This window comes from Delphinapterus leucas, chromosome 9 (assembly GCF_059928025.1).
Source record: "Delphinapterus leucas isolate spDelLeu-1000000601 "Yukka" chromosome 9, BTC_Dleu_Yukka2, whole genome shotgun sequence".
Classification (NCBI taxonomy): domain Eukaryota; kingdom Metazoa; phylum Chordata; class Mammalia; order Artiodactyla; family Monodontidae; genus Delphinapterus; species Delphinapterus leucas.
The window spans coordinates 53,965,612-53,977,844 of record NC_143137.1 but is presented as its reverse complement, the minus strand read 5'-3'; the positions used below and the strand labels follow the sequence as shown (position 1 = coordinate 53,977,844).

The 12,233-nt window shown below is 33.3% G+C and overlaps 1 protein-coding gene across 1 annotated transcript in view; it reads right to left on the bottom strand.

Moving 5' to 3' along the window:
- Positions 1–12,233, bottom strand: part of CFAP69 (cilia and flagella associated protein 69) — a 68,898-nt gene that overhangs the window by 41,122 nt on the left and 15,543 nt on the right. Inside the window, exons 2-6 of the mRNA XM_022585264.2 lie at positions 10,545–10,604; positions 8,613–8,678; positions 6,238–6,347; positions 3,622–3,698; positions 735–833 (exon numbers count right to left, since the gene is read on the bottom strand). Of these exons, the coding sequence (XP_022440972.1) occupies positions 735–833; positions 3,622–3,698; positions 6,238–6,347; positions 8,613–8,678; positions 10,545–10,604 (412 nt within the window). The remainder of the gene's footprint in view (positions 1–734; positions 834–3,621; positions 3,699–6,237; positions 6,348–8,612; positions 8,679–10,544; positions 10,605–12,233) is intronic.

Genomic DNA, 12,233 nt, shown 5'->3' with positions numbered 1-12,233 from the left:
TTTATCATTATATATTATGATCCCTTAGCTGTAACATGCAGAACTCTTTTTCCAAACATGGTAGAGAATGTTATTAGCATTAGGAATTTAACATCTAGTTGGGTGGGACAGATATTATGAATAATTATAAATGTTAGAAAATAATAATATTATCAACAGTATTAAATAATATGAATAGTAATAATTATAATTAAACTAACTTGGGTATGACCTTAAAAATTCTGTTATATTTAGCATCAGAATAAAAATCTAAAGTTGAAAAAAATACATAAATTTTTTTGTTTAAAATGACTGAAGAGTTTGAGACTACCAAAAGAACTGTTTTGATGTGTTGCATTTATTTATTTTTTTAAAAATTAATTAATTAAATTTTATTTTTGGCTGCGTTGGGTCTTCACTGCTGCACGCGGGCTTTCTCTAGTTGTGGTGAGTGGGGGCTACTCTTCATTGCAGTGCGTGGGCTTCTCATTGTCCTGGCTTCTCTTGTTGCAGAGCATGAGCTCTAGAGCGCAGGCTCAGTAGTTGTGGCCTAGATCTGGGATCTTTCCAGATCAGGGCTCAAACCCATATCCCCTGTATTGGCAGGTGGATTCTTAACCACTGCATTACCAGGGAAGCCCGATGTATTGCATTTATGATCCCACTCTGTCTTTCCAAGTTCAAAGAGAAATGAGAAAGACTGTTCTATTTTATAAAGACATAAGTTATTACTGAAAGACTATTGAAAACTTTACCTGTAATATGCTGCTTTGGTGGTTCTGCATGATAAAAGTCAATAATACACTTACAAATTTGTATCCTCAATTCAGAACTTGGTATTATCATTAAGTCACCTGCCAGAAAGATAAACAAATGCTATTCAATAACAGTGCCATAAGTTTATTTGCAGTTTTAAGCATACAGTGTTAGTAACATGATTAAAAATATCATCAGAGATTCAAACTGGATCATGTAATTTTATATATACACACAGACACACACACACACACACGTGCGTGCGCATGCATGCACAAAACACCCTGAATATCTATCCTTGTAACAGTTGGCCCCTCAATCAACTCAGTCTCTCCTTCCCAGGAAGAAAAGAATGGTAATTAGCAGCATAAATGCTAGAACTAGATTGTCTAAGATTAAATCCTGGCTCTGCCACTTACTACCTGTATAAACTTGTCTTTTAGTTTTCTCATCTATAAAATGGTATAACAATAGTTACCACTTTAAAGATTGCTGTGAGAATTAAATGCATTAGTATGAGAAAAGGGCTGAGACTTTTCCTCCCTAACTAGAGAGTCAGTAATCTGTTGCCTCTAATAATGCATCCTTTGCTTAGAGAAGTTCCAAGTGAGCTTTGCTCCCTCAGTTTATTGACAGACTGGAAGACAGTGAGTTTCTAGGCAGTCTTTGCCCTGCAGGTAATAGTTTTATGTCCAGGTTATTGTGGTGGGGATGGAGGATAGGGAATATTCCTTTTCAGTCATATTTAAACTACTTCTGAATTGGCTTCAGCCTATATTTCAAACTGGATTGTATCTGCTCTGGTGAAGTCCTACAAGTATGATCCCTAAGGGAATCTGAAAATGATCAGTAGGATTCTGGAAATGATCCAGAATGTCCTCTGGGAGCCTGAGGACAACTGGAGTCAGGAATATCAGCTTCAGGACTGAAGCAGATCTGCTTGGATTCTCTGAGGGAAAGAGATAATTAGGTGTGCCTTGAAGACTTGTGTTTTGCATTAGGCTTTGCATAATGTTTATCTCTGGGGGTAGCCAGTGGGTGGGGCAACAAGCAGACAGATGGAGGGAGCACGTAGGAAAGGCTCACCCTAGCTTGAGAAGAATCTATCAGCAAAAGATAGCACTTAAAAAAAAAGATAGGTTCAAGATTATTCTCTTAATTTTTTTGGACCCATCCTTTGAAGTTGAAAACTCACTATGTTTTGAAAAAAATTAGGCAACAGGAACAACAAAACTTTTCTAATAAAACTATCCAAACGTTCAAGTTTATGGGAAATTCTAAGGTTTCTCATCTGCTTCACCACCCTTTTAGTTCCTGTAGGTTTAGATCATCTCTCATAGTTTCCTGTTTATAATCTCAGGGCAGAGTACCAACTTTTTCCTTCATATGTTTCCAGAATCCTGCTCTTAATTCAGAAATATCTATCATTTAGAAGAAAAAGTAATATAATTTACTAGTATGTAGTAGAAACTGGAAGTTACTAAAAATGAATAGCCTTTGTTCAAAACTTTGTACTACAAACAATTATTTTAGTTTAAACTCATGGTTCCAGCAATTAAAAAAATGAGGGACAGAGCAGCAGTACTTACGGTAAGTAATCAGTGAAAGGAGTTCATTTTAAGCTAAGAGTTCATACTGCCCTCAAATGAGACAGTAATATGTTCTGTAGGCAGGCATTCAGCAAAGAGTAGACTGACACAGTACAAAAGCTCCATGTATTTATTATACAAATGCATATTTACAAATAATAAGGGCAACAGAGATTTTTTAAATGTTATCAACCAAACCTACACTTTTTATCTGTTAATACTATCATATCCTCTTCTAGGTTGGCTTCTCACTGTAAATTTCCACTGATGAGAGATTCACAGAATTAAAGTTTCCCATTAGTTTCTAGTCTTCCTGCTCCTTAAGGTCATCTTACTTAACTCCCCATGTTTATTCTAATTTCCTTGATACCTTCACCCACCTTAGGCCATAATAATTCCTCCCAAAGTATCTACAGTTGAAGATTATGAAATTTATTTAGACATAAAAGTGTTAGTGTCTCTGTTAAAAATTTAAATGCCTTTTACTTATATTAGTTTCTATCATCTTTCAGTATGGAGTATAATGCTGGGAACATAACTATTCAGTAAATATTTATTTTTAATTTGTTAGGCCATTTGTGTATCTTTTATTTCTCCTGTACAAAGACCTAAATTAATAAGCATAAATTTAATGTGGGATTTGTTTTGGGAACATGCTGTTATGCCTCAGGGGCTGATTCAAGGAGCTATAGTGTTTGATCTCATTTCTAAAAAATTATTATTTTCTTTCTCTAGAAAACTGAGCAATAACCCAAATATGAAACCTGCTTATAATATTTTTCATATTTTTGTATACAAAAACACAGGCATCGTTATGTATATTATACTAAAGCTCCCAATATCCCACCATTTTATGATTTTATTTAAGACTTTAAATTATTTAATGAACAATTTGGCCCTTGCTAAATTGTTAGAATTGCTAACAATTCCAGCAATCAGTTAGGTTCAAGCAATGATTAGAGTTCAAAGATGAAAATATTTTTGTGATTACTGAAAGAGAGGAACACATACTTCTGATTTACAAAAAAAAATGTCCCCAAACATTTCATCAAACTAAATATATAACATCAAGACAAATAAGTGCAAATAAGTATCTGCCAGTCCTTAAAATTAAGGAACAAAAAATCCTGTTGGTATCATGAAACACCTGAGTAGAAGATAATACAAAAAACGTCACCAAGCACACTGTGATTAATTCCCAACAAGAAAAGAGCCTAGATTTGGAGAAGTATCCTTAGTGAAACTTTGTGCAAGAGCTATTTCCTTCTTGTCAGTAGGGCCTATCATCTCAACTCACCCAGAAGTGCAATTGAATTAGCAGTATCTTCAGCATATGTTATTTCATCCGATACTTTCTTTTTCAAAAATGGCAAGCTTCAATAAGAATGAAGAATATGTGAGTTATGTTTAATGAAGTCCTTGATTGAAGCATCATTTGCAAAGTAGAGGAAAATTTCTTTTCTAAAGATTAAAATGAGGATAAATATCCTGTTTCTTTAGCCCTGGAGAATTAACAACTACCAAAAATATTTCTGTGTTTCTAACCAGTTGACCAAAATAAAATAAAACAAAATAAAATAGGTTTATAAAAATGAAGAGACATGGACATACAAGGCAAGGGTTAAGAAAGCCATCTTGCAACACTACATAAATAAAAAACTTAAGAATCTTCTTTCTCTCTGAGGGCAAAATAATACTAGATTATACCTGTACTATTAAAATTAGGAAGACATTGGAAAATCTGATACAAATCACAGATCTAGTCTCACCTATAACTTAAAGGCTGTTCAAGGGCTTTTTCTGAAGTTTTTGAAACTCCAGTTAATAGATCAATGGTCTATTTGTTCTTAAAGGTCAGTGACTTTTTCCTTATTAATTGGATCAGTTACCATCCATGAAATAACAAATATACTTTTTGAGACACTAAAGAATTTAACAAGTATTAATTATATTAGAATTACATTTCACAGCTAATATAACCAAAGTTATCTGAAAATAATTTATTCACAAATCATAAAAGATAGGGCACTCGAACCTAGGTCATTAGTCTAAGTGTCAGAGGAGACAGAAAATTCACTTCCTAAACAAAAAATATAAACTATTTCAGCATTTCAGGAGTTCAAAACTTGAACTTTGTATCCTATTTAAAGATATTTAATATATCTTATATATAGGACTTTAAATTCATGTTTTTCAAGAAAAATTAACCAAATAGTTGAAAAAGAGCACTTGGAACTATCACATGTTGATGTATATAGGTCAACTGGAATTAAAAGATATTTCAAGGGCAAGTTATGAAAAGGAATATTTTATAAATACCATAGAGGTTCATTTCTGGTGTTTGTTAGAATTTTTCATTTGAAATAAATAACTTAATTACTTGATATCCAGCTCATTGTTGAATCTCTAAAGTGAAGAACTATAAAACGAATTGTTCTTGTCCTCAAATTTTTTCCTTTTTTACCAAAGGAAACAACCTAAAAGATAAAGCATCAGAAGAGTTTTCCACCAAAAAGGTTATGAAAAAAATAAGCATTATACTTCTGATGCACTGAGAGAAACATACTACTTAGAGGCCAAAACAGAAGGGTTTGATTTTATTTTTTAATTTTCTATGTTTTTATCTCCCAAAAATGTCCTGAAAAGAGAATCAAGTGAGGGTGTGGTGTGGAAAAATGCACGATGAAAGTAGAAATTAGGAAAGCAAAAGAAAAAAATGATGTGAGTAATTATGAAATATGAAGGAAAGTGAAGAGTGCATTTCAAAAGATTTCTCATATTATGCAATGAAACATTCAGTCACAGCTTTCATAGAGAACCAATTCTTGGTGGAGCTCTGTAGGAGTACTGATGTTGAAAGTAATGCTTGCAAATCTGGTGTTCTAAGACTTGCATAGCCTCAAAATCTGAAAGTGTTTTACATAATATTATCTCACATCAATATAACAATAATTTCCAGTTAGTACATTACAGTTCCTTGAGAGCATCAGAGCAATAATTTATTTCTTTATTTTTCATGGTCTCTATTAAAAAGTAAGGTGTGGTAAGGGCATTCAATAAATTTTTTTTGAACATCTATTCAGATAACAAAATCTTAAATGTAATTAGTTACAAAATTGCAAATATTATTGCTACTAAATCTAAAAGTGAGAGATAAACCTACCACATATACATAGTCCTACTAATACTATTATTTATATATTAAAAGAAACTCACTATTTAAAAAGTAAATTGGTAGAAAGGTTTAGAAGGTTAAATTGTCAGAAAAGTTTATTCCTTGTTTAAGAAATTTCCTCTACCATATTATATTGAAAACCAAAAACATATATTTTAATATACATCTTGATTAGCCACTATGTGGCTAGTTCCCCCAAATGGTTGAAGAAAAAATAGTACAGAGGATGGAATATATAAATTTTATAATTCTGATCTCTAATTTACATTTTGAAAAAAATATGCCAAAAATAATTTGGTGATAAATCATTCTTTATTCAAATTTGGAAGATCAAATAAAACATTTTGACTCTCATGTCTTTGACAGTCAAATTTCTTAGAGAGACAGAAAAAAAACTAGGCAGAAACTATTAAGTATTGTCCATAAATTTTCTCAAGGATTCTCTAAAAATATTATTTCTTTGTTTTATCTCACATTTATCATTCACTTGAGAGCAATTTATTATGAGAAAACATTCAAATATACTTACAGTTTAATCTCTTGTGGTCAGTAATCTGAGACTACACTAAAATAAAATGTACTACCTTTGAGATACCAGCTGCTGGAATCAAGTGATCAAGTGAAGTGTCCTGAGTTCTGTATCACTTTGCTATACCATAATGCATAATATTTTTGTAAGACAAAATAAAACAGAAAATACTGCATGCTAATATAAAACAAAGTTAAAAAAAAACTTACCCACATAATTTTAGGATATTACATGCAGGTTCTATAAAATGGGGTTGTTTTTTAATTTTTCCTGCACACAGATTCAGAATTTTAAATATCTGTGCTAAATCCCTTAGGGGCTTTAATATTTTTAGTTAAGAAATAAAATTAAGATTTTTATTAAAATATCCTTTACAGCATTTCTGTCAAGAAAAGTCTATAGAATTCCATCTATTTTGTTAAATGTGGTTTAATTATACCAATTTTGAAATCTAAAGAGGAAAACAGAACCATGTTTTTTTAAGGAATATTATTTAATTTTTGTCTCAGTAACCTCTTATTCAAAATATATTTTTCTCTTCTCACCACATCTTTAGAATTTGACTACCAACTACTACACCACATATTCAGTTGAACGATAACTTATTATTGGTAATGAGTAATAACACTTTGAAAACAAAACTAACTTAATGGCTCAATTATATCCTTAATCTCCACCCACATACAAAACATATATTGCTCGGGAATAAGCAACCCAAACCTACCTTACTTTTATGCGTTATTTTATTAACATTACTCAGGTGTGTGCTCTTGTTTTTAAGGTTTAAATTGGTTAAAAATTTTATTTAAGACTAGTTTATGAAAGCAAAATGTACCCTCTCTAGACCTTCAGGTAAAAGCACCTTTTATTTTACCTATTTAAAAAACCCAGTTGGTACATAAACAAATTTCACATTTTTTGTTTTGTTTTGTTTTTTAATACAGTTAAGGGGACATGGTAGCTGTGACTTGCACTTCTTGATTGAATCTGATCACTTCTAGTCTCTAGGAGCTTCTTAGAAAAAGATAGGAGAGCTGGATGTATTAGAAACACAAACCTCTGTTAACTTCCTAGAGAAATGATCAAGATACCTCTCTAACTTATGTTTGCTTTATGTGGTTATAACCTCTAAACCCAGCCTACTAAAGGCATTCAGAAACAGTCATTTGCCACCAACTCTCTAGCCTGAAGAAGAAAAAATAAGGGAGGTGTTGAGTTATTGGGTTAAGATAAGAAATCACTTGCTAGTAGACTTTCTTGGCTACCAGTAAACAATGCTTGATATCGACAAGCCCTCAGGTAACTGACTGAACAAATCCATATAAAACAAGGCTAAAATAAGGTGAGAAAAGAGATAAAATTATAAGGCACCACTTCCCTGAATCGGAGGCTTAAGACGTTTTGAAATCTTGGAACAAGATAATATTAGAGACTGCTGTCTTCTTGGGACCAGACTGGACAACTGTTAGAGATTAGTTAGATCAATACTACTGTTAAGTGTGGTCTGTGGACCATGCCAGTTCTGGAATTGTATGTTACCAGTCTGTGGAAAAATAACTGCAGAAAGTGAGTTTCCTGTGACAATTTCATTGCATTTTTACAATAGCATATATATGCAAAGGATTAAAAAAAAAGAAACAACCCCCAACAGCAAACTGGTTCTTAATCACAGAGTTTTGAGACACACTGGTTTCTACATATTCTGATCAGGGTGGTATCTTCATTGAGGATAACATATTTATAGAATGTTTTACAGATTATCAAGAACTTGCTCATACGTTATCTCATCTAGTCTTCCTAGCAACCTTACGAGGGGCTGTTATCCCTATTTTATAAGGGTGGAAAAGTTAAGAAGCTTATCAACAGTGCAAATACTCAAGTAAATTGGTAGAAACAAGACTTTGACTTGGCCCTGCTAACTACCTAAACTGTCTCTCTGAGTCTATAGAAACTGACATTATCTGCACAGTTAATACTGTGTTATACTGTTTCTTCAAATTTATATTCTCTGATAAAAATATAGTTTTGTAAAAAGCACAAAATGTTAGGTATTTTCTGTGGTAAACAGAATAATGGCCTGTCCTAATCCCTAGAACTTGTAACTGTTACCCTCCTTACATGGCAAAGGGACTTTTCAGATGTGATTAAGTTAAAAGCGTTGACATGGGAAAGTTATCCGAGGTTATACAAGTAGGTCCAATGTAATCACAGAGTCCTTATAAGGAAAGGAGAGGCAGGAGAGGGTCAGAGAAGGAGATAAGATGACAGAAGTAGAGGTGAGAGTGATGCTACTTCAAGGAAGGGCCCAGGAAGCCTAGGAATGCAGGCTGCCTCTAGAAGCTGGCAAAGGCAAGGAAATGGATTCTCCCCTAGAGCCTTCAGAAAGAACCAGCCCTGCCAACAACACCTTGCCTTTAGCCCAGTGAGACCTCCAGAACTGTAAAACAAAAAATTTATGTGGTTTTAAGGCACTAAGTTTTTGGTAATTTGTTACAGCAACAATAGGAAGCTAATGCATTTTCTAATAAAAATTCTCCCATTTCAGGATAAACAAAACAAACATACACATATAAGTAAAGGATACAAGTCCATTCTGATAACACTGCACCATTTTCTTGACAGATTTAAGTTGTTTTTCTTCTAAATCATCCTAAAACAAATTATCTATTTTAGTTCTTTTGTGTTATTAATTCTGTTGAGATTTTAAAAATTTTCCTTAGTGTAAAAAGAGAGTAGACATGTTATCAAGTAATTCTTAAATTACGATATTATAATGTAAGCATTAAAAATGTTTCATAAAATAGTGAAGGTAAAAATAAACTACCATTTATATTTGAATAAGAAATTGCAAATCAAAACTAGGTTAATATAAAAGCATTAATTGTTTCCAGAAATAAAATTAATAATACTGAAGTACGTTGAGCATTTTTCTATGCCATGTACCATTTAGGCAAGGTATATACATATCACTTCATTAATCTTCAAAATAACCCTATTAGGAGGTACTTTTATTATCCTTCTTTTTCGGAATACGAAACTCAAGCTGAAACACTACGTAATTACCCAAATCACACAGCTAATAAATGGTGATGTAAGAAGTCAAATTTAACAATCTGACTCCAGAAATTGTATTTTTAACCTCTAAAATATACCCAATGTAATGGCTCAAACTAAACATCTTCAGCCAATTAAAACAAAACAAAACAAAGCAAAGCAAAACTCTGTATACTGATGCATTTTCATGACTGAATCACTTTTTTTTTTTTTTTTTTTTTGTGGTACGCGGGCCTCGACTCTCACTGTTGTGGCCTCTCCCGTTGCGGAGAGCAGGCTCTGGACGCGCAGGCTCAGCGGCCATGGCTCACGGGCCCAGCCGCTCCGCGGCATGTGGGATCTTCCCGGACCAGGGCACGAACCCACGTCCCCTGCATCGGCAGTCGGACTCTCAACCACTGTGCCACCAGGGAAGCCCCCATTTCTGTTCTTTTAACCTTCTTGTTTGTGAGAAACTGTGGCGTATATATATATGTGTGTATGTGTGTGTGTGTGTGTGTGTGTGTGTATATATATCTGTGTATATAGACCTATGTATGAACATATACATACACACACACACATACATATTTTGTCTACCCTTATTTAACAGCTAGTAGGAGCTCTACATAGTTGGGTTTCCTTTTTTAAAAACTGCAGATATATTCACAATTAAAAATAACTTTCACAATAATCATAGCCAACAAAAGATAAATTATTCTTATAAAGTCATTATTCTTAATGTGTTTTTTTCTTCTTTCTATGTAAAAATGTAAAGACTAAAAAATGTTAAAACAATGACTAAATTTTTGCACCTGCTAATCACAGGACATTGTTTTGATCTGCTATACCATGGTCAGCCCATTTCCCACTTACTGAAAGTATGCAATCTTCATCCTGTAGTAATTTTATAGTGGCTTTTTAGGAATTCAGTCAATTCTTGGGTAACATCAGGAGCGTGTCATATAAACATGTATGCATATGCATTTATTATCCTTTCTCCTAATGCCTAAACTTCAATTTTGAGTCTTGTATCTTTATTTCCATTACATTCTGTATAAGAGTTCTCTCAAAATAAATTACTTATGACTGGATATGAGTATGTACATATCCTAATTTCTTATCAGGAAATTTTTAAGTACTACATCATGATACACTTTTTCTACCCTTGTGCCCATATCCTACTTGGTAATAAGTTATGAACAGAGGCTAGATCAGTCTTTCTTTACTCTTATGATTTCTTCTGTTTATATCCACCATGGATTTGTCCATCCCATGTAATCAAATCTATTCTCGTCCAGCATCCCTACCAGGTTAAATATATTCATACTAAATTTAAATAGTTCTTCAAGATGAGACATATACTATTTGAAATGTTTTCAACAAAAGGAGAGAAATGAGACATATTTAGGGGAATACATGTTACCTTTCAGGGAAATCACAGTTTCTAAGTGAAATAGAGAAAATTTCTCTCAAAGCTTACTTTACCAGTCTCTTCGAGGAGTTTGATGACACGATTTAGGTCCATAGGCTTGAAAACACCCTAAAAAACATAAAACTCATAGTATTCTATGTCATGAGAAACAAGAAATCACATCAAACACACTATTTTTATATGGCATATCTCAGCAACTTAAAAATATCTTATGACAAAAAGATAGTAAGGGATAATGAAAAGCAGATGAGACTTATAGGTGTAAATAAATTTTGGAGTGAACCCCCCCAAACCTCTTGAATTCTAGTATTACCTTACAATCTTTTTTTTTTCATTTTATTTTTCTTTATTATTATTATTTTCACATCTTTATTGGAGTATAATTGCTTTACAATGGTGTGTTAGTTGCTGCTTTATAACAAAGTGAATCAGCTATACATTACATATACATATATCCCCATATCTCCTCCCTCTTGCATCTACCTCCCACCTTCATATCTTACAATCTTAACGTCTTTAAATTTCTTAGTCCCGAAAGGCCCAAGAGAGCATCTGGAATAATAGCACTTCCATGCTTTGGAAAATAAAACGATCTCATTCATACATATTACATATCTCATGCATACACATTACACTGAGTTTGCCTATGCAGATATACATAAGACTAGCTTCTAAACTACAGGTAGGCGATCGCCTTCTTGAACCAGGTATCCCCTCTCCCAGCAGTCTTACATCACCTGTAGTAGAAAACAGGAACTGCCAAGTTCTACAGAGTTTACATCTTAAATATTTCTTGAGCCCACTCCATCTTTTTTTTTAAAATTATTATTGGAGTATAGTTGCTTTACAATGTTGTGTTAGTTTCTGCTGTACAACAAAGTGAATCAGTTATACATATATATATATCCACTCTTTTTTAGATTTCCTTCCCATTTAGGTCACCACAGAGCACTGAGTAGAGTTCCCTGTGCTATACAGTAGGTTCTCATTAGTTATTTATTTTATATATAGTAATGTATATATGTCAATCCCAATCTCCCAATTCATCCCACCCTCCCCCTTCCCCCCTTGGTAACCTTAAGTTTGTTTTTTACATCTGCGACTCTATTTTTGCTTTGCAAATAAGTTCATCTGCACCATTTTTCTAGATTCCACATACAGTATAAGTGATATTATATGATATTCATCTTTCTCTTTCTGACTTACTTCACCCTGTATGACAATCTCTAGGTCCATCCATGTCTCTACAAATGGCATTATTTCATTCCTTTCATGGCTGAGTAATATTCCGTTGTATATATATGTACCACAACTTCTTTATCCATTCCTCTATCAATGGAAATTTAGGTTGCTTCCATGTCCTGGCTATTGTAAATAGTGCTGCAATGAACATTGGGGTGCATGCATCCTTTCAAATTATGATTTTCTCCAGATATATGCCCAGGAGTGGGATTGCTGGGTCATATGGTAGCTCTCCTTTCAGTTTTTTAAGGAACCTCCATAGTGGCTGTACCAATTTACATTCCTACCAACAGTGTGGGAGGGTTCCCTTTTCTCCACACCCTGTCCAGCATTTATTATTTGTAGATTTTTTTGATGATGGCCATTCTGACTCGTGTGAGGCGATACCTCATTGTAGTTTTGATTTGCATTTCTCTAATAATTAGTGATGTTGAACATCTTTTCATATGTTTTCTGGCCATTTGTATGTATTCTTTGGAGAAATGTCTATTTAGG